Source organism: Phalacrocorax aristotelis, chromosome 25 (genome assembly GCF_949628215.1).
Source record: "Phalacrocorax aristotelis chromosome 25, bGulAri2.1, whole genome shotgun sequence".
Lineage (NCBI taxonomy): Eukaryota > Metazoa > Chordata > Aves > Suliformes > Phalacrocoracidae > Phalacrocorax > Phalacrocorax aristotelis.
The window spans coordinates 1,759,656-1,781,527 of record NC_134300.1 but is presented as its reverse complement, the minus strand read 5'-3'; the positions used below and the strand labels follow the sequence as shown (position 1 = coordinate 1,781,527).

General features: G+C 64.6%; 2 protein-coding genes across 9 annotated transcripts in view; both read left to right on the top strand.

The window, feature by feature from the left end:
• The first annotated feature begins 10,704 nt into the window (after positions 1 to 10,704).
• Positions 10,705 to 12,677, top strand: LOC142048177 (ETS translocation variant 3-like protein). The gene is made up of 5 exons (XM_075074821.1): positions 10,705 to 10,765; positions 11,033 to 11,270; positions 11,377 to 11,542; positions 11,647 to 11,758; positions 12,181 to 12,677. Exons 1-5 carry the CDS (start codon positions 10,705 to 10,707, stop codon positions 12,675 to 12,677), a joined length of 1,074 nt encoding a protein of 357 aa, XP_074930922.1.
• Positions 12,678 to 15,076: 2,399 nt separating this feature from the next.
• ARHGEF11 (Rho guanine nucleotide exchange factor 11) overlaps positions 15,077 to 21,872 on the top strand; it is a 25,620-nt gene continuing 18,824 nt past the window's right edge. For 4 of the 8 annotated variants that reach the window (XM_075075395.1, XM_075075392.1, XM_075075397.1 and 1 more), the window contains exon 1: positions 15,077 to 15,352. In XM_075075395.1, the coding sequence (XP_074931496.1) occupies positions 15,321 to 15,352 (32 nt within the window). In that variant the 5' untranslated portion in view covers positions 15,077 to 15,320. The remainder of the gene's footprint in view (positions 15,353 to 21,872) is intronic. The other 4 variants (XM_075075398.1, XM_075075396.1, XM_075075393.1 and 1 more) reach the window with 1 other exon arrangement.

Genomic DNA, 21,872 nt, shown 5'->3' with positions numbered 1-21,872 from the left:
TTATTTTACTTCTGAGCACAGAAAAGGGATCTGTGTCAGGAGGGGATTAGGAGACGGAGCTCCTGGCTCTCGGCCCTGCGCTTGCACCGTGGGGCTCTGCCCTGTGGCCGTCCCCTTCCCAGGCCTTCCTAATTACTATATTATTAATTATTATTATTATTTTCTTGCAAACGGCGGCGTTGAAGCTCGAGCCCGACCACCCCCAGCACCCCCCCTGCTCTCGGAGGGACGGAATTGCCCGGCGAGAGCTTTCCCGCTCCCTTCCTCAGACACCTAATTAATCTAATAAGAAATATATTTAATTAAACACCCATTAATTCCAAGGCCACGTGCGCCAGGGTCCCGACAGCCGGCTAATCCTCACGGTTTGGGGGATGGATTTATTTTTAATTTCTCCATCAGTTCTTATCAATCAGGTGTGAATTCAAGACCCTGGTTTTGCTGCTGCTGGCGACGTGCGGCGGCTTTGGCCGGGCGCTCCCAGGCCAATCTTGGGGAGGATTTGAGACATTTTTGGGCAAAACTGGTCCTGGTTTTGACCCAAAATGGGCATTGCAAAAAAAATTCCTGTGGTCCCGGAGCCGGAGGAGGCGTCCCTGCCCCGGGGGTGCTGCCGGCCCCCGCGCAGGATCAGGCCCCTCTCGGGGAGAACGCGGCCAGGAAAATAAGGGGGAAAAACCACATTTTTGCAGATGCTTTTCCAGCTTCTTGATTAAAAGGGAAAACTGCGAATGCTCTTCCAATATCGTGCTGAAGACAAGCCCCCTTCCAACCCCGCTGAGGATTCCGCTGCGGCGGAACGCCGTCTGGTTTCCAGGGAAAAATAAGGGGGATTTGAGCCCAAACTGGAAAAGCGAAGCTTAATTTTTAGAAATTTCCAGCAACATCCAAGCGGGAATTTTCCAACGCGGCCCCGGCAGCTCGTGACGGGAGCCGGGAGCTGATGGCAAAGCTGATTAAGAGTCTGCCCGCGCTTCGGAGCCAGGGCTGCGCTCCCGGCCAGGCGCTCCCCCCCTCCCCAAACACCGGCACGGCCAAGAGCCGAGTTCAAAGCCTCGCACTGGGGGAGCGATGCCGGGGCCGGGAAAGCCCCCCCCGGTGCTCTTCCTCCCCCCCATGGCTCGCTTTTCGCTCCCTGTGCTGGCTCCCAGGGCGGGTGGTACTGCAGCCTCTCGGGCGGAGGTTTTTTGGGGGGGATTTGGGATTCCCCATCCTCAGCCTGGCCCCAGGAGTGAGTCCTTGGGGGGAGAAGCGGGATGTGGGCTGCACCTCCCTCTGTGCCTCCTCTTCCTCTCTCCCCTCCTTCGTCCCCTTTTTCCCCCTTCATCCCCTCTTTTCCCCCTTCGTCCCCTCTTTCCCCCCTTCCCCCCCTTTTCCCCCTTCATCCCCTCTTTTCCCCCTTCGTCCCCTCTTTCCCCCCTTCCCCCCTCATTTTCCCCCTTCGTCCCCTCCTTCCCCCCTTCCCCCCCTTTTCCCCCTTCATCCCCTCTTTTCCCCCTTCATCCCCTCATTTTCCCCCTTCATCCCCTCTTTTCCCCCTTCATCCCCTCTTTCCCCCCTTCCCCCCTCATTTTCCCCCTTCGTCCCCTCCTTCCCCCCTTCCCCCCCTTTTCCCCCTTCATCCCCTCTTTTCCCCCTTCGTCCCCTCTTTTCCCCCTTCGTCCCCCCCTTTTCCCCCTTCATCCCCTCTTTTCCCCCTTCGTCCCCTCTTTTCCCCCTTCATCCCCTCTTTCCCCCCTTCCCCCCCTTTTCCCCCTTCATCCCCTCTTTCCCCCCTTCCCCCCCTTTTCCCCCTTCATCCCCTCTTTTCCCCCTTCATCCCCTCATTTTCCCCCTTCGTCCCCTCATTTTCCCCCTTCGTCCCCTCTTTCCCCCCTTCATCCCCCCTTTTCCCCCTTCATCCCCTCTTTTCCCCCTTCGTCCCCTCATTTTCCCCCTTCATCCCCTCATTTTCCCCCTTCGTCCCCTCTTTCCCCCCTTCGTCCCCCTTTTTTCCCCCCTCCTCCTCACCAGCCAGGGCACCTGCCAGCTTTGACCTGTGCCCTTCCTCCATTTCACCCACATTGATCAGGTTTTTTTTGGCCACCACGTTATTTGCCCTCGCTCCCGCTCCCAGCTGGTCCCCCGGTTCCCAGGGCAGGGAGCCAAAAAACCACACCGGGGGTCGCGTGCCTTCATCTGCTCCTCCCGCCACCGGGCCTCGAGTGCCCCAAGCGAAGCCCCCCGTGGCTACGCCAAGCCGATGGCATCCGACGGGAGCAGAGTCCGGCCTCCCCGGAGGAGCTGGTGGCTCCTGCCCCGTGCCCGCGGCCGTGTTTCGCTTCCTCCCTCCCGAAGCGCAGCGTTTGGGGCAAGGCGAGCCGTGCTCTGCTCCGCGTCCTCGCGGGGACGGCAGGGCAGGGGCGTCCCCACCGCACCCCTCGGCTCCCGGGGCTCATGTGCTGGCACGGTGGGTGCCGGCGGCCGGCACCGCTGCCGGGTTCTGCGGCTCCAGCCTTGCAGGGCATCAATCGGAGCCCTGGGAAAGGAAAAACAGGTTTAATATTCAACCCAGCGGGGTTTTTCCTTCTCCCTCGGAGGCGCAGGAGCCCCAGCAGGGCCCAGGGCAGGGATGGGGCTCCCATGTCCCCAACTCACTCCACGTCACCCCGGGACCACCGCTGTCCCCATGCTCTTCCCTGCAGGCGATGAAGAGGAGATGGGAAGGGGGGGATGAGGCTCCGCACGCTGCGGTTGCCCCGGGGCGAGCTGGACCAGCACGGGCAGCCCGGGAGCTGCTCCCCATCCAAGCACCGCAGCATCACGCCGTGCCCCAGCCTCTCCCCGACGGATGCCGGAGCGTGCCGGGGTCACGGTAGGCTGGATAACACGGCGTGGGGGGGGTGTGTGTGTGTGTGAGTGTGAAAAATCTCGCTGGGACTTTCCAAAGCCTTTTCAGGGAGGGATGCCCGGCTCGGTGGGGTGGGGGGGATGCTGGTGTGCAGCTGGGCGCGTGGGAGGTCCCCCCTCGAGGGCCCTGCAGACCCACTGGGGATTTCCCCATGTCCTCTCCACCCCACGCTCACGAGTCCCCCCTGGGCCTCTTTATGGCATCCCCCTCCCCCCCAGTTTATCCCGGGGGTCTCTGCTCCCCACGGGGATCTGGCCGGGAGCACCCCCCGGGTCGGCGGGAGCCTGCTGCTGTTGGAACCACCCGAATTCACAGGTGCAATAAAACCCCAAAGCTCTTTCATCCAGTCCCAGCCTCCTCTTAATGGCAATTAAAACCTCCTCCAGCCCCATTCCTGCCTGGGGTGCTGTTAATCCTCCCTTGGCTCCCGAAAGGCACCTCTGAGAGGCAGAGGGAGCTGCTCCCGCCCGGCCGGGAGGAGGGATGAGCCGCGCTGTCCCGGCTCTGCGAAGCCCCAGGGCCTGATCCTGCCCGGCACGTGGGCTTTGCATGACGCTGGCTGCAACCAAAACGGTGCCCGGAGGCAGCTGTGGTCGGGGGTGGGGGGCCGGGGCACATGGAAATGTGAGCGAAATGGGTTTATTACTGGGAGTCTGTCGGCGCGATTGCTATTGATCGGCAGCCGCCACCTTCCATCCCCGCTAATGGGACCTGAAGAGGCTTTGGGAAGCGGCGCGGGGCCGCATCCTGCTCCGGCACAGGCCCCCAGCACCCCTCACCCTGGCTCCTGCCTCCTTTCTCCCTTTTCCTTTCCTCCTCTTGCTTTTTTATCCTTTTTCTGCCGATTCTGCCTTCCCTCCTCCCTCCCCGTCTCCGGTTCACTGCATCCTCTCGCTCTTGATCTGCCCCTCTCATCCCATCCCTCATCCTCATCCCTCATCCGTCATCCTTAGATGAGCCCCCTCTGCTCGTCCCTTCCCTCCTCCTTCCCTTTTCATCCTGCTTCTCCCTTTTTCTTTTAATTCCCCCCCTTGCTCCCCGGGTTCGGCCGCTCGCCTCCACCCCAACCCCTTGGCTCGGCCGCCGGCATCCGCGGCCGTCCCTCGGCCCGGCTCCCCACACCTGACCCGTCTCTTGCTTTCCCCCCTTCTCACCCAACCTCATCTTATTATTATTTTAATTTGTGAGGTCTCCCACTTGGGGGGGGGGGGGGGGGGGCGGGGAAGGGAATTAACCCATGAGAAACGACTTATCGATCCCGGCTCGCGCTTTGCAGCCCCGTCCTGGGGGAGACGGGGACGACTCGGTGGGCTGCCAGCGGTTGGGGTTATCCGCGACGAGATGCCGGGGGCTGGACCGGGAGCATCCCCCGGCTCTGTGCCGGTGCAGCGGGCAGGGGGAAGCTGCGCTCGGGGTGCCGGGACACGGTGTCTTGGGGGTCCGGCACCGGCACTGCCGCCTCCCCATCCCGCTCGCTCGCTCCCGGTGCGCTCCAGACGTTCAAGTCTGAACAGATAGCGAGCCGCCCGGGACCTTCCTCCCCATTACAAGGAGGGAAAGCAAAGGAGCGGGAACTCGCCCGGCTCTTTGGTAGGCAAAGCGCTCGGCGCCCGAGGCCCTGGCACCGCGCCGCCATGGCTGACGGTGTCGCAATGGGTGGGCAGCCGCAAGCCGGCTACGCCCTGCGGGATTCGCAGCGAGCTCCTGGATCGGCAAGAAACACTCGCCGGCTCCACCCGGCCTCCGCGCTGCCAGGGCACGTCTGGCTGGCTCCGGCTGGGCTCGGGCCGCGGGCAGGAGCGCTGCCGGCAGAGCTGTGCCGGCTGGGAGCGGGCAAAGCCCAGCCCGAGCGCCGGGGGGGTGCCGTGGGTGCATCCCGGTGGGAGCCAGCCGGGGAGGCGTGCGCCTGGCTGGGACGGGGGGGTCTCAGCACCGGCCGAGCTGTGCGGCCGTCGGGATGCAGATGTGGCACCGAGAGACAGGGGATTTTCCCTCCGGCCCTGATGCCTGGGCGATGTGGGCCCGGACAACTCGATTTTGCAGCGTCCCTGTGACTCCCAAGGGGACGAGCAGCCACACGGGACCCCTGCAGCCGTCCCCCATGCCCGTCTCTCCCACCCCGTCCCCATCCGTCAGTCACCCTCCCTGGCCTGTATTGCTTTCCATCGCGTTAGCCTCGCTTGATTTAACCAGCAAACAGCCCCGGGATTTAATTCCCCGGCTCCGGGCAGAGCGGAGCACGCGGGGAGGGATGCGGCTCCCCTCCATCACCGCCGGCTTCCCGGGATGGCTGAGCCGAGTGGGGCTTGTCCCCACCAGATGAAGGGGGCTCTGTGCCCTCACCCCCTCCTCACCCAGCCTTCCCCTTCAGGTCCCGGCTTTTCCCCGCAGCCAAATCCCTCCCGGCTTGGACGTGACCTTGTGCCGCTGGAGGAGATAAACTGGGGAGGGTCCCGTGGCCTTTCCCACTGCCCGGCATCACCCGCTCCCCTGGATGGCAGGGATGGGATCCCAGCCCTTTTGGTGCCCCTGGGCTTTGTGCACGGCTCTGGAAGGGTTTTCCAGAGGCCTCTGGGGCTGGTGAAGCCCCATCCTGGCCAGAAGATCCCTGCCAGGTCCCTGCTGCTTCGGTGGGACCCTGCTGGTGCTGCTGGCCAAGGCGCTCGGTGCCTTTCCCGGCTGTCCCCATGGGTGCCCCCCCGGTCTCCCATAGGGAGGGACCGGTGCACAGCGAGCTGCACCCCCTTCACACGCAGGGACCGGGGCTGAGGAAGAAGAGGAGGAGGATGGCGGTGACGGCAGTGGTCGGCAGCCTGCGGCTGGTGAGGGGTTAACGCAATCGCCTGTGCAGCCACAGCCGCCCTCCCGGGAGCGAGCGCAGCAGGACTGGGTTTTCATTTTAAGTGACCCTAAGGCGGTGAAATGCATCGGGCCGGGCGCACCAGAGGCGGGGAGCGCGCGGGCGAGACGGACGCCGGGCGCCGGCGGGAGGTAGGAGACCCCCCCAAGCGATCCAGCGCGGCCGCTCCGGGGAAAGGCACCGCGAGCCCTTCCTTTGTGACAGCCATGGGGTCCTGGCACCCCTCGGAGCCCCTCTTGCTCCCGGCGCGGGTTGGATGCCCACCACGATGGCACCGGAGCGGGCCCGGGGCACGGCCAGTGCGCCCAACGCCCCGCTTTCCCCCCGCGGCTCCCACCCACGTGCTGGGATGTCCCTTTGCGGATGCTCGGGGTCACCGGCCTCGTGCTCCCGAGGCTGCCCCGTGCCTCCGCCTCTGCCTGCAGGCAGGGTTTGCTGCAGGCAGGGCTCACTGCAGGCAGGGAACGGGGCTTGTTCTCCATTTTCACCAATTTCACCAAGTCAAGGGTGGGGTTTCACCCTCTTTGCTCAGGGCCGGGGCCCCTGCACCAGCCCCCGCTTGCTGACGGCTCCAAAGAAGATTTAGGCAGTGAGGGAAACCCCAAAGAGCTTTGAGGATTAGGGCTGGGCTTGGGGGATGAAGCTGATGATATCCCAGCCCAAATCCCAGCCCTGCGCCTAGTAGCGGCTGTAAGAGCTCCATGGTCAGGGGCTGGATCCAACGCCCGCTTCTCCCCTGGTGCCCACTCGGCCAGCCCTGGGATGGGCCGTATCCAGCCCCAGGATGGCCATATCCAGCCCCAGGATGGCCATATCCAGCCCCAGGGTGGCCATATCCAGCCCCAGGGTGGCCATATCCAGCCCTGGGATGGGCCGTATCCAGCCCCAGGATGGCCATATCCAGCCCCAGCATGGCCATATCCAGCCCTGGGATGGGCCGGATCCAGCCCCAGGATGGCCATATCCAGCCCCAGCATGGCCATATCCAGCCCTGGGATGGGCCATATCCAGCCCCAGGATGGCCATATCCAGCCCCAGGATGACCATTTCCAGCCCCAGGATGGCCATTTCCAGCCCCAGGATGGCCATATCCAGCCCCAGGATGACCATTTCCAGCCCCAGGATGGCCATATCCAGCCCCAGGATGACCATTTCCAGCCCCAGGATGACCATTTCCAGCCCCAGGATGGCCGTATCCAGCCCCAGGATGACCATTTCCAGCACCAGGATGACCATTTCCAGCCCCAGCATGGCCATTTCCAGCCCCGGGATGGCCATATCCAGCCCCAGGATGACCATTTCCAGCCCCAGGATGACCATTTCCAGCCCCAGGATGGCCATATCCAGCCCCAGGATGGCCATTTCCAGGCCCAGGATGACCATTTCCAGCCCCAGGATGGCCGTATCCAGCCCCAGGATGACCATTTCCAGCCCCAGGATGGCCATATCCAGCCCCAGGATGACCATTTCCAGCCCCAGGATGGCCGTATCCAGCCCCAGGATGACCATTTCCAGCCCCAGGGTGGCCATTTCCAGCCCCAGGATGGCCGTATCCAGCCCCAGGATGACCATTTCCAGCCCCAGGATGGCCATTTCCAGCCCCAGGATGGCCATATCCAGCCCCAGGATGACCATTTCCAGCCCCAGGATGGCCATATCCAGCCCCAGGATGACCATTTCCAGCCCCAGGATGACCATTTCCAGCCCCAGGATGGCCGTATCCAGCCCCAGGATGACCATTTCCAGCACCAGGATGACCATTTCCAGCCCCAGCATGGCCATATCCAGCCCCGGGATGGCCATATCCAGCCCCAGGATGACCATTTCCAGCCCCAGGATGACCATTTCCAGCCCCAGGATGGCCATATCCAGCCCCAGGATGACCATTTCCAGCCCCAGGATGACCATTTCCAGCCCCAGGATGGCCATTTCCAGGCCCAGGATGACCATTTCCAGCCCCAGGATGGCCGTATCCAGCCCCAGGATGACCATTTCCAGCCCCAGGATGGCCATATCCAGCCCCAGGATGACCATTTCCAGCCCCAGGATGGCCGTATCCAGCCCCAGGATGACCATTTCCAGCCCCAGGATGGCCGTATCCAGCCCCAGGATGACCATTTCCAGCCCCAGGATGGCCGTATCCAGCCCCAGGATGGCCATTTCCAGCCCCAGGATGGCCATTTCCAGCCCCAGGATGACCATTTCCAGCCCCAGGATGGCCGTATCCAGCCCCAGGATGACCATTTCCAGCCCCAGGGTGGCCATTTCCAGCCCCAGGGTGGCCGTATCCAGCCCCAGGGTGGATGTATCACATCCTGGGATGGGCTCTGTCCAGCCCTGGGATATAGGACGGGACCCAACGGGTGACAGGCAATGCCACTGTTCCAGGATGCGGCATGCCTTGGGACCAGCCCAGCCCCCTGGCGACCCCCCTCAGCCCCTCGCCTGGATGTTTCCAGGGCTGTGATATTCCCATGTGACCTTCATCCCCTTGTCATCCTCCCCCCCCGCCCCCGAGCCCGGTTAGGGTTTCTCTTTGAAACCTTTTAAATCCCACAGTCCCAGGAGGCCAAAGTGTGGGAACGAGCCGGGGAGGGAAGGGGGAAACCAGCGTGAGCATCAGAGGATGCTCCGAGCCCGGGATGGGACCCCCCACCGGGGTGGGGGTCGGACCCTGCGGCAGGGGGGGCTCCCGGCCCCAGGAAATGGGGGGGGGTGACGTGCCACCAAGGGTGGCTGCGGTGCTGCTCTCTCCCCACCATAAGGCAGCCCGTCTCCCCTGGCTCATACCTGGGATGAGCCCTGGGATCTGGGCCCCCCCCTCCAGCCCCGTTGGGGTCCCCCCCCCAGCTCCTGGCTATTCCGATGCTCCCTAATCCGCTTGTTTTAATAGCATTAAATGCTTTTAAACAAACAGGCCCTTCACCTCTGCCTGCCCGGGTGGCGATGTGCCCCCCAGGACTGGGGCGGGGGGGGCGGGGGGCTGGCTAAGGAGATTGGAGCGGGATTTGGGAGAGATAAGGGGCAGGAACCTGGCCAAATCCCAGCCCGGACAGCCAACCCTGCGGGATGAGCCCCAAACACTCCCCTGCAACCCCCCCCCACTGTCCCCCTCCCCTGTCCTGGGGGGGGGCCCAGGCATCCTGGCACCCTGCCCACCCCCACAGCAGGGCAGTGGGGACCCCCTGCCCTGATTTGGAGACACCCCCGCCCCCACCATGTCTGTGGTCCCCACTCAGCTCCTCTCCCCATAATCCAGGGTGGGGGACCCTCACCCAGAGATGGGGCACCCCAGGAAAACACCCCCCGGGGCTCAGCAGCTTCCGCGGGGCTCACGGGGACCCCAGACCCCCCACCCTACACCAGAGACTTGAAAGAGGCGTCGAGGCCTTCGCTAATGAGAGACGGAGAATAAACGAGGCGAGGCAAGCAAATGAGGAGAGGGAAAAGTAAACGGGCACGAAGCTTTTCCCTCGCTGCCGGAGCCCGCGGGGGTGGGAGGGGGGGGCTTCGCGGCCTCCTGCCCTTTGGATCCGCTGCTCTCCCTGTTTTCCCTCCCCCTCCAATCCAAATATCCCAAATCGCCCCGTTTGTATTTACCTGGCTGGGCCACGGGGCCGGGGAAGCACCGCGGCCGCTCGGGCGAGGAGGGAGCCGCCGGCCCCTTCTCTTTCTTTACGTAAAAAAGCACCCATTGCTTTTATTTTCATATTTTTTTGGCTGAATCTGGAATCACGCTCAGATAGAACGGGGGCAGGGGGGGAAGCGCCCACCTCCGGGCACCTGCAGTCCGCGGGGCATGAACCAACCGGGGTTTTGGCGGCAGCTCCTTTGCCGCCACCGGGCAGGGACCCCCCCGAGCCTCCCCCCGTACCCCGACCCTCTGCTCCCCTTTCTCCTTCGCGGCCTCTCCTCTCCTCCCTGCCAGGGTTTAAGCAGATTTACGCGTAACCCATCCTCTCCCTTTATAACCCAGGTGATGCTCCCCGAGACCCTCAGAGGGCTCCTCCGGCCCGGCAGCTCCCACCCGGGAAGACCCCCCCGGTGGGGCTGAGGTGAGTGGGGTGGGGGGGCCGGGGTCTCCCACCTCTGGGACCCCGCGGGGAGCCGTCGGGGATGGTGGAGTTTTGGTTTTTTGGCAATGCCAAACCCCCTGCAGGTGAGGACACCGCCGAAGCCGTGAGCTGCAGCGGCACGGCCTGCCCCGGCCGCGTCGGGGAGGTCACGTACCGCCGCTGGGTGCGACCCCCCGGTGCTGGGTGCGACCCCCTGGTCCTGGGTGCGACCCCCGGTGCTGGGTGCATCCCCCCGGTGCTGGGTGCATCCCCCCGGTGCTGGGTGCGACCCCCGGTGCTGGTGCATCCCCCCGGTGCTGGGTGTGACCCCCCGGTGCTGGGTGCATCCCCCGGTGCTGGGTGCATCCCCCCGGTGCTGGGTGCGACCCCCGGTGCTGGGTGCATCCCCCCGCTGCTGGGTGCATCCCCCGGTCCTGGGTGCGACCCCCCGGCGCTGGGTGCATCCCCCCGGTGCTGGGTGCGACCCCCGGTGCTGGTGCATCCCCCCGGTGCTGGGTGTGACCCCCCGGTGCTGGGTGCATCCGCCGGTGCTGGGTGCATCCCCCCGCTGCTGGGTGCATCCCCCGGTCCTGGGTGTGACCCCCCGGTGCTGGGTGCATCCCCCGGGTGCTGGGTGCATCCCCCCAGTGCTGGGTGCGACCCCCGGTGCTGGTGCATCCCCCCGGTGCTGGGTGTGACCCCCCGGTGCTGGGTGCATCCCCCGGTGCTGGGTGCATCCCCCCGGTACTGGTGTATCCCCCAGTGCTGGGTACATCCCCCAGTGCAGGGTGCATCCCCAATGCAGGGGTGCATCCTGGGTGCTGGGTGCATCCCGGGCGCATCCCGGGTGCTGGGTGCTGACCGCAGGTCTCCTCTGCTTTCTGCTCGCAGGCCGGAGGATGCAGTGTGGCTGCCTGTCCCGGGGGCTGCCCGTCCTGCCCAGCTCCTGCTGGGTACCAGGTGAGCGCCCAGCGGAGCCCGGCGAGGGGGGCGAAGCCTGCGGGAGGGAAGGGGTGAAGGGCCCACCCTCAGCCCCCCGCTTTCCTCCCCGCCTGCACCCAGGGTCGGCCCCTCTTTGCAGACCCACAGCCACTCCGGGATGGGGCACGGATCTCATCACCATCCTCCCCGGAGCTAAAAAGCAGCTGCCTCGGCGGGGAGCAGGACCTTGGGGTGATGCCCCCCCGCTCCCCGGAGAGCCCTAAGCTCCCTCCACTCGCTCCGCAGGCCTGGCCTTCCCCGCCTGGGCGTGCAAAGCCGAGTCGAGCCCCGGCTCCCGGCAGATCCAGCTCTGGCATTTCATCCTGGAGCTGCTGCAGAAGGAGGAGTTTCGCCATGTCATCGCCTGGCAGCAGGGCGAGTGCGGGGAGTTCGTCATCAAGGACCCCGAGGAGGTGGCTCGGCTCTGGGGGAGAAGAAAATGCAAACCCCAGATGAACTACGACAAGCTGAGCCGGGCCCTCAGGTGTCACAGGGAACCAGGGGGGCATCCGCCATCCCGGGGGTCCCCTCGGCTCTGGTGTCTGTCCGTCTGTCTGTTAACAACCCCCCCAACCCCACCCCCCACCCAGGTACTACTACAACAAGCGCATCCTGCACAAGACCAAGGGCAAACGCTTCACCTACAAGTTTAACTTCAGCAAACTCATCTTCCTCAGCTGCCCGCCGTGGGACGCCCGCTGCCCGTCCTCGCTGCCGTGCCGCCCCCCCGCCGCGACCCCTGCCATTCCGAGCCAGGTAGGGGATCCCGGGGACCCCGGTTGGGGACATCCCTGGGGACAGGCTGCCCTTTCCCGGTGCTGCCACATCCCCTTTTCATACACACCGCCCCCCCTCCCCAGTTGGTGCCGAGCGTGTTGCTGAGCCGGCGGGTGCCGGTGGAGCCGCTGGCCTGGCATCGGGGTCCCGGGCACCCCGATGTTCTGGAGAAGAGGGCGGCCACCACCGGGACCCGTAAGTGTGGGGCCTGCTGGCGTGACAGGCGCCGGCACGCTGCTGCCTGCACGGGCAGGGGACGGGCAGGGCCGGGGGCTGCCGGGTGGAGGAGAGCAGTGGGTGCCGGGGTTTTTGGGGGTGCGGGGCACGGTGGGGCTCGGGGCCCTTGGCGCAGGCAGGAGGGCCCTGCCCGCAGCCCCAGCGCAGGCAGGGATGCCGCCGTTGCCGGTCCCACAGCAGCACCCAGTGGCTGCGGCTGGGAGAGAGGACGGGGCACCCACCCAAAGGGTGCTGAGGCCAGGGGAGAACGGACCGGCCGGAGCACCCCGGGGTGCTGCCTGCTCCCCTCGCCGTGACCCCGCGCCCCTCGCCGTGACCTCCGGCTCGGCCGTGCTGCCGCTGGCCGCGCTCATGGCGTTCCCGTCTCTTGCTGCCCACAGGCCTCGGCTCCGCGTCCCCCCCATATCTGGGGGGGTCCTGCTGCTGTCTGGGGGTCCCAGAGGAGGTGCCCCGCCTGGTTGCCTTCCCCCCACCTCTGCCGGCCCTGGGCACCCCCGCACCCACCTGGGCCACCTTCCCCCACATCCTGGCTCCCCCCAGCTGCCCCCCACCGCTGCTGCCCCCCCAGCCGGGGGACCCCAGCCATGCGGGGCTCCCCACATCGGTGCACCTGCACCCCAGCTTCTCCCCCAGAGCCTTCCCCGGGCTCCCGCTCGTGGCCAGGGGGCTGGTGCCGGAGCCCCCCTCATCCCAGCTTGGGAAGGAAGGCGAGGAGGAGGAGGAGGAGGAGGAAGGCCGGCGTGGTGCCACCGCTGCACAGAGCTGCCCTGGGGTGAAGCTGGAGCTCGAGGGTAGGGGGGCAGGAAAGAGTGGGGTGCTCCCAGCCGGCACCTTTGCATCCCCCCAGCCCCCTGGCTGGTCTCTCCAGCCACCCTAGGGCAGGCTCTGCATTTGGGGGTGGGGGGTAGCCATGGCACCCCCTCATCCCCCCCCATCCCAACCCTGCAGCACCCCAAGATGCAGCCAGCATCCCCAGCCCTGCCCACGGGGTCTGGCTGAGCCCCCCCACTGGTTCTGGGGTCCCCCTGCGGCCCCCAGGCTCAGCCCTTCGCCCCCCCCCAGCCGTCGGGTCCCTGCCTGTACCAAGGGCAGGAACTAGCCCCCCCCCCCCCAATAAATCAGTTTGCAGAAAGGGGTCTGGCTGTTCTCTCCCCAGGTGGCACCCCAAAATCGGTGGCACCCCAAAGCCCCCGTCACTGTGGAGGGGAGGCCACGTCCATGACCCCAAACACCCCCGGGAAGGAGGATTTTGGGGGGACGGCGGCGCAGGGGGGCGCAGGCAGGGCGGGCTGGTCCCCCAAAAGCCGATTTGGCAGCAGGAGGTGGTATGGGCTTCGGGATTTGGGGTGCGGGGGGACGAGCCAGGTGGCTGCCACTCACTCCCGGGGATTTCCGGAAAACAGTTCATTTTCATTTTCACTTTTCCATGTTTTCCGTGCTGGGAAATCTGCGGGAGCAGGAGTGGGGGAAAGCGCCTCGCTCTCCCTTTTGGGGACCCCCTTGGTCCCCCCCTCGCGGCACAGGGCACCTGGGGGTACTCAAGGGGTGGTGAGGGTTTGGGGGGGCTCCTCGTGAGGCACCCCTCGGTGGGATCTCAGGGGGTGATCCCCCACGTCCTCTCACAAAGCCTTGTGCCCCCCAAATCCAAGCTGTGTCTGAGGCCCCCCACACAACTGGGGTACAGGTGGGACCCCCATAACTGGGCTGTGTCTGTGGGTCCCCCCACAGCAGGGCTGGGATAGGGGGTCCCAGCAGACCCCGGCCACATGCTGGTCCCCAGTGACAGGCTGTGGGGGATCCCCCCGTACCCCAGCTGTGTCTGGGGATCCCCAGTACTGAGGCTGTGGGTCCCTTCACCCCTGGGTGTTCCCGTGGGTCCCCCACATCCCTGCTGTCCCCACGGGTCCCCCATACCTGGGTGTTCCCGTGGGTCACCTGTACCCAAGTCTTGCTGTGGGTCCCCCACACCCAGGTATCCCCATGGACACCCCCACATCCACGCTGTCCTCATGGTCCCCACACCCAGGTCTCCTGTGGGTCTCCCCCCCATCAATGTTGCTCCCGTGGGTCCCCCCACACCCAGGTCTCCCTGTGGGTCCCCCATATCCAGGTCTCCCTGTGTCCCCCCACACCTGGGTCTCCCACTGGGTCCCCCCACATCCATACTGTCCCTGTGGGTCTCCCACACCCGTGTCCCCCCATGGGTCCCTCCACATCCCTGCTGTCTCCGTGGGTCCCCCCACGTCCACACTGTCCCTGTGTCCCCCCATGCCTGGGTCCCCCCACATCCACGCTGCCCTCATGATCCCCCACACCAGGGCCCCCCCATGGGTCCCCCCAGATCCACACTGTCCCCGTGTCCCCCCACACACCCAGGTCCCCCCATGGGTCCCCCCACGTCCACACTGTCCCTGTGTCCCCCCATATCCACGCTGCCCTCATGATCTCCCACACCAGGGTCCCCCCATGGGTCCCCCCACATCCACGCTGTCCCCGTATCCCCCCACACACCCAGGTCCCCCCATGGGTCCCCCCAGATCCACGCTGTCCCCGTGTCCCCCCACACACCCAGGTCCCCCCATGGGTCCCCCCACGTCCACACTGTCCCCGTGTCCCCCCATGCCTGGGTCCCCCCACATCCACGGTGCCCTCATGATCCCCCACACCAGGGTCCCCCCATGGGTCCCCCCACATCCACGCTGTCCCCGTATCCCCCCACACACCCAGGTCCCCCCATGGGTCCCCCCAGATCCACGCTGTCCCCGTGTCCCCCCACACACCCAGGTCCCCCCATGGGTCCCCCCACGTCCACACTGTCCCCGTGTCCCCCCATGCCTGGGTCCCCCCACATCCACGGTGCCCTCATGATCCCCCACACCAGGGCCCCCCCATGGGTCCCCCCACATCCACGCTGTCCCCGTGTCCCCCCACACACCCAGGTCCCCCCATGGGTCCCCCCACGGGTCCCCCCACGTCCACACTGTCCCCGTGTCCCCCCATGCCTGGGTCCCCCCACATCCACGCTGCCTTCATGATCCCCCACACCCAGGTCCCCCCATGGGTCCCCCACACCAGAGTCCCCCCATGGGTCCCCCCCACGGGTCCCCCCCACACCCACGCTGCCCTCATGGTCCCCCCGTATCCACGCTGTCCCCGTGTGTGTCCCCCCCAGCCGGGTCCCCCCACCCACGCCGTCCCCGCGGGTGTCCCCGCGTCCCCCCCGCCCCGCTCCCTCCCTCCCCCGCGCCCGGCGCTGCCCCCTCGGCCCGGCGGCGGCGGGGGCCGGGCGAGCCCGGGGATTGGGAGCGGGCGTAGGCCTCTCCCTCGGCCCGGCCCCCAGCGCCGCCGGGCGGGTCGGGGGCTGCCGCGCCGCTGAGCCGAGCCTAACCGAGCCGGGATCAACGCCGGAGCGGGGGGTCGGGCCCCGCCGAGGCCGCCGGGGCCGCCGGCGATGGTGGCGGCCGGAGCGGGGCGGCGGCTCCCCGGGCCCTGACCGCCGAGGGGCCGCGGGCGAGGCACCATGAGCGTGCGGCCTCCGCAGGCCCTCGACAGGTACGGGGGGACCGGGGCGGGGGGGACGGACAGCGGGGCGGGGGGCCCGCAGCCCACCGCGGCCTGGGGGCGGCTGTCAGCGGGGGGAGAGGGGCTGGGAGGGCGGGAGACACACCACCCCCCCCACCCCCCCCGCCGCAGCCGGAGGGTCCCCTCTGGAAAAGCGGCGGTTTTGGGGTGAAACTCTGGTGTTTTGGGGAGGGCAGGACGCCGCCTCTAGGGTTGTGGGGTTTGCGGGTGGGGGGGGGAAGGAGGGGGTCCTAGCCGTCCCTGTCCCCCCACATCCCAGCCCCCCCATCGCCACAAGACCATCCCGTCCCACTGCGATGCTCGACCAGATTTATGCTGTGTGTGGTGTGTGTCCCCCTCCCCCCAAAAAACCGCCCCCCCCGCCCCCAAACCAACCCACATCCCACCAGTGGGAAAACGTGGCTGAAATGGGAAAACACCCGGCTTCGCTCCCTGCGCTGTTAAATATCTTTCCCTGTGTGCAGTGGGAGCGTTTTGCCCCAAATAACCGCGTTTTTAACCCAAAATTTCTTCAGGTGGGCTTTTGGGGTTTGGGGGTGTGCCGCTGGGGTCTTATCCTCACCAGGGCTCAGCTCCTTGTGGGTAATTAAGTTAATTAAACACCAGCGGGACGTGTTTGCCTTCTGCCCCGGGGATGGGGGGCAAGAGGCCGCTGGGGGTCCCGCTCGTGGCCCCCCACCCTTCTCCAGACAGGGTGGTCGCAGGTGGGCAGCGTTGCCTGCGCCTTCCTCGCTCCGGGCACGAGACGATGGAGGTCCGCGCTCGTCTGGGAGCTGGAAACGGGCACCTCGCTCCTCGGCGGCCAGCTTGGACCCCTCTTGGCATCCCTGTCCCGGGTGCAAGCATGGCGTGGCAGGGGGGATGCGAGCCGGGGGAGTAACCCCAGAAGAACCCCCATTCGCTTTTGGGGTGACTTGAGGGACGGAAGCGGATTGTGGCTGCCCTGCCGCAGGGTGGGGAGCTTCCTCGTGTCCCTGGCACGGCCGGGCTCGTGGTGCTGCCACAGGGATCCGACAGCATCTACCCCACGTGGATCTCGCCCATTTGTGCCGCCGGCCTGGCTTTTTGCCGAAAACAAGGTTTTCTTTTGGCTCCCCGCACCCCAGAAGAAGCCGATGCAGGGTGTTTGGGGGCGGCTGTGATGCTGCGTCCGCTGGAGACGTCCCTGGCCGCCGGCATCGTAGATGCTGAACGCGGGCTCTTGGCGCAGCGATGCACGGAGGGCGCTTTGCTGCGTTCCTTGGCAGGACGAGTGGCGTGTTCCCACCTCCGTCGCCATCGAGCCCTTTGAGCCGCTGCCTCTTGGTTTGGGGGAAAGAGCGTGTGTGCGAGGCAGGAGCACAAGTGCACCCCGCCGCGCTTTACCTCTGTGTAACTCTGAATTAGCCGGCGACCCCGGCCATGAGGCCGGCGACGAGGCTCTGCCTGTTGACAGCAAGCCCCTCCGGAGTAGAAATTAAGGAACTGCTGAATTTCGCTCCCATCCCGGGCGAGGAAGCGGCAGGATCAGGTCCCAGCGGCGTGTCAGAGCGGGGATGTGCTGCATAAGCCTCGCTGCCCGACTTCCCTACCTCGGGGAGCTGTGGGGCGTCATTACTGGGCTTAAGTCTTCTCTCTGCTCTTTAAATAGCCGTGGTTTCCTCTGCTCTTTAAGGTCAGGCGCCTGAAGTGCCCTGGCCGAGCCGGGAGTCACCCATTGCTGGGTGGCACGGCTCTTCAGCAACAAAAATGACTTCAAAATGGGTTAATGTGAGGACTTCTCCCCCTTTAAACCCCTCCAGCAGTCCCTGCCCTCCTGCACCACCAAGCAAACAGTGGCTTCAGCATAGGGCTTCTGCCCACCGGTCCCTGCAGCCCATGGGAGCTGCAGCCCATGGGAGCCAGACAGGCTCCTAGGAGCGGCAGACCAGTGCAAACCAGTATAGCTCTTCCTCCTCTGGTGTTAGGAGATGCAGAAGGAGCTGTGCATCACCAGCGAGCGCCGTCCAGCTGTGGGGACGCGACTCGTCCGTGGGTTTAGTCGCCGCTCTCCAACCTCTTGTGTCGCCACGGTTTTAATCGTAGCCCACGGGGAGGCTGGAGGAAAGCATTCTGAGAGCGGCCGCTCTCGAGCTGCGCCGGTGGGAAGAGGCGCGACCTTCCCCGCTGCAGGGTTGCGTGGCTTTTAGTTAGGAGGAAGGTCAAGGAGAAAACGTCCCTTCGGGATAGGTTATTCCATATCTCGCTCGCTGCTACAGATCTCGCACCCCAAATGCGCCGTCAGTGCTGGACAAACCAGATCTGCCAGTCTGTGTTTTCCAGGAGATGAGTGGCACCGTTAATGATTACACTGCCCAGCACCGGGAGCGCTTGGGAGCCGCTCGCGGTCCTTGCCCGTCTCGCTGAGCGTTCCCGGAAAAGCTGGGCCCTGCCGTTGCGTGTGAACCGCATCTTCCTTGGTGGGGAATTTGCGTCCTGGCTCCGCTTCCCCCATCGCAATCCCTCCACGCTCCCATGCCGTGGTTTTCTTGCAGGTGGGGAGGGAAAAGGACCGCGCGTGCTTTTTAAAACACAGTTTTACGGGAGGAAAGGGCTTTTGGTGCGCGGGGTTGCTGCTGGTCTGGCCTAACTTTGCTGGTAGCGGTCACGATACCTGTTTCTGTAGCAGAGGGCGTGCGCAAAGCGCTTTGCAAACTTCATCTAATCGAGGCGTAAATACTTGCTCGCCCCTTCCTCGCCTCCCGCCTTGACTCCCACAGCCCCTCCTTGCTCTTCCCCAGCTCTTGCTGGTCTTTGCTGGGCAGAGCACTCTGGTCTCCGGCCCTTTTTGGGTCTAATCCCACTCAGGACCTCCCACAGTCACCTCCGGGAGCGGAGTTGGGGTTGTTTAGGGTCTCCCTTCCGCACTTGTAGGGGCTGCCGGGGCCGTGGGTGGCGGGGAGAGCGGTGCAGGAGGACCCCGGCCCCAGCGAGCCGGGCAGGCATCGCGACTGCGAAACCCCAACAGATTTTGCGTAACCGACTGGCTGCCCGAAATCGCAGCTGTCCCCGCGCTCAGCCTCCGTTCCTCCCCGTGGGGAATAGGCATTGCAAAAATTTGCAGCACACAGACAATTAGAAATGTGGGGAATGGAGTCTGCTGCGCCATTAAACAACCAGGGCTGCTGTGCTCGTCGTGTTAATTTTCCCCCCCCCTCCTATTTAATTAAAAGTCTTAATTTAAACAAAGCTTTTGCAGAATCCCCTGTCTGCTGCAACAAAGTTGCTGGAGGAATCCAGGGATTTCAATTCAGTTTGCTGTGGCGTGTACGCGGGACTTTTGCATCTGATTTGCAAAATGAAATTTGCTACCAGCCGCCTCCTGAGGGCTGAGGCTTTGCTTTTCTCCCTTGGAAAAAAAATATAAGCAGAAAAAGAGACAGAGAAGGAAAAAGCTTTGCTGCATAAACCCCAGATGGATCCGGGATGACTCCAGCCTCGTGGATTTGCGGGCGGACGGGCAGCAGCTGCAGGGTGGCTTGGCACTCGCACGTAGCCTGCGTGCCACGGGGACGCGCCGGATCTCGGCCGGCCACCGCGTTGCCGCCGGTGCTGCCCCGGCCCTGCCGAACCCCTGGGGTTGGCGGCGCGTCGGAGGTCCCGGCTCTGCTGCCGGGGAGGAGGAACTGGGTGGCAGCCTGGAAAACGCGCCAGGGTCGGTACGGCGGGGACGGAGGCACCGGGCTCTTGATCCAACACCGGCCAAAAGTCCCCGGAGGGCTGCTCTCGTCCCGCGCTTGAAGCGGGCTCTGACGTGCTTTGCCGGCTGGGAGTCGGAAACCTGTTGTGCGCTCTCGTGTGGGAAAAGATGAGAAGAAAACCAGATCTCCTCGGGGACGGGGGGGGGGGGCGGGGGGGTGTCGTCGCAAGCTGTGTCTGCAGGTGGCCAAAGATGTCGAGAAATGATTTCCCCCCCCCCCAAACCCCTTTATTTCATTTGCTAGCAACACCCTAGCAAGGTTTAAATCTGCCTCGCCGTGCAAACTTAGACGCAGACGCATAATTACAAGCTTCCCCGCTGCGTCATCGTGCAGCAGCGCATGGGTCGGCGCGGCGGAGCAGGAGCAGCAGGCGGCTTTGCACCTCAACCCCTCCGTCTCCAGCAGCCCTCCGCAGCAGCGAGCGTTCCCGGGGGACGCACGGACATGCAGCCCGCTTCCCAAGGCTGGGGGCTGGGGGGGGGGGGGGAAGATGCGGAGGGGCGTCCCCGGGAGATGCGCATCCTCGGCTTTCCGCTGCAAGGCTGGAGCCGCTCCAGCGAGAGGAGCGTCGGGGCTGGACGCGTTTTCCAGCGCGTTTTCCCTCTGCCATGCTGCGGGGAGGGGGAAGGGGAGGAAGCTGAATCATAATTTTTTTTAATTTTTTTTCTTTTTAGCTGAAATTCCTTCCTTCCTGTCCCCAGAATACCAGTATGTGAAACCGTCTGCAGGGCTGTGGCCCGGGAGAGCGGCCGGGTTTGGCACGGGAGATGTCGGGTAATCCTGGTGCTACCAGCAGTGCAGACCGTATCATCGGGCTGCGGTGGAAGCAATGACTCAATTGCAAGAGGCATCCCACAAAGACACTGATTTCCCTTTTCAAGTTGGGGTTTTTTTTTTTTGTTGCTTTTTTTTCTTTTTCCATATATATTTCTCTTTTTTTGTTTTTTTTTTTTTTAACTTTTCCTGCTGACGAACCGCTCACCTCAAAAGGCAGCGGGTTTGCAGGTGTGCCAGTGCGGGCTCCGGCTGTCCCTAAAATATTTTCTCATCCCCGGAGCTCGCAGGAAGCAGCCGTTGGGAGACCTGGGAGGGAAAAAAAGTAAAAATAAAGCTCCTGGTCTCAGCGAGAACTTCGGCTGGAGGCTGACCCGCTTTGAGGATTTGATCCCGTTCCTCTCTTAATCTTTTAATTGTGGCGTCTGCTCTGCGTGGGCTCCCAAGGTGGCCCGTGCTGTGCTTTGCTCTTCAGTGTGCGTAATGATTTTATTTTCCTGCTTGGTTTTCCATTTTTTCTCCCTTGCCTGGGCCCACCTCCCCCTGGCTGGGACGCCCACGGCGCCCTGCCCTCTCCCGTCCTGCCCCCCGTCACAGGCAGGTTACGCAGAGCATCTTGCTCCCGTCGTGCGTTCACGAAAAGCAAATAGCCGTGATTTAAACTGAAAGTAGCCAAAAATCAGCGAAAATAACCTCAGAGCAGAAACCTCTGAGGGTAGCGCGTAGGATGGGGCTGCAGGTATCGGTCTGGAGGCTGGTACCAGCGCTGGGAGTGGGTGAGTCGAGGGTGCAGGATCCCGGCATCGTGCAAGGGCTCTGGAGTTAAAATTTTCAGGATAACTGGAGGGCTGATCTTTCCGGGCACTGAAAGGAGCTTCCCCAGCTGGAAGCAGGTGCCGGGGTCAGGTCTCCATCGAGCTGGCAGCGTTTGGTTTACAATGGCGTGTTTTGGCTGTCTGTAAGTCAATTAGGAAGGAGCTTATGCAAAGCCGAATTAAACTACTCTTTTAGACGGCAGTAAGCCAGCGCTGGCCCGGCTCCTTCGAGCGGGGTGGAAACGGGCTCCTGCCACGGGCGCAGGGTTGGCACCTCCCCAGCGCGGGACTGGTGTTGGACTGGTGGGCTCCTGGCCGGGCTGGGGGCTCAGCCGCGCGTGGTCCTGGCACCGGGGAGCTTCCCCTAACGAAGAGGCTTAACGACTGTCCCGCCATGCAGCAGCGCCGTAAGTCCTGGCATCTGGGGCGATGCGGAAAGAGGAGCCGATCCTTCCTTGGCCTGGATAAGCGGCAGGTCTGACCTGCCCCGAGCACCCTCCACCTGGCTGCTGGGTAATCCCGCGGGGTTAATCCTGCACCCACCCTTCGACCGACAAAGGTGCCGGTCCCCATCTTGGATTGCTTCTGCGATGGGGTGGGGGATCCGGTCCCGCCCTTGCCCCCAGCTCCTGGGGAAGCCATTGGGATGCTTCGGCCGTGTCCCCCCTTCCGCAGCCCTCATCATGCCTGGGCTCCTTCACGCCGAGGTCCTGTTTTATCCCCCACTTCGGCAAGCGAGGGTTGTAATCGAGTAAATTAGAGGCTGTGGCATAACGGTTGTGCAGGCCAGGTCGCAGTTAGGATTGTCCAGGCAACCTTAAATGAGGTGTTCCTGAATATTCATCTCCCGGAGCGGGGAAGGAGCCAGGGAGCTGTTGCGCCTCAGGAGCCGCTACAGCAGCGGGGCTGTTGGGTTTATGCCGCTGTGGGCTCCGACTTTGCATCCCTGTAGGGTGGTTTTGGGGGGACACCCGCTTGCTCGACCCCGCCACGAAGGGCTGAGAGTCTCGCCTGGCTTCTGGGTCCTGCAGCGGAACCGGGCTGGGTTTGCTGAGGATGTTATTTTAGGCAGGTGGGGGGGATGCTTGCCCAGGAGACACCCCGCTGTGCTTCCTCCAGCCCTCCTCCAGGCAGCCCCTCCTGCCCGAGGGATGATGCCTCCCCCTCCCCATCATACAGAGG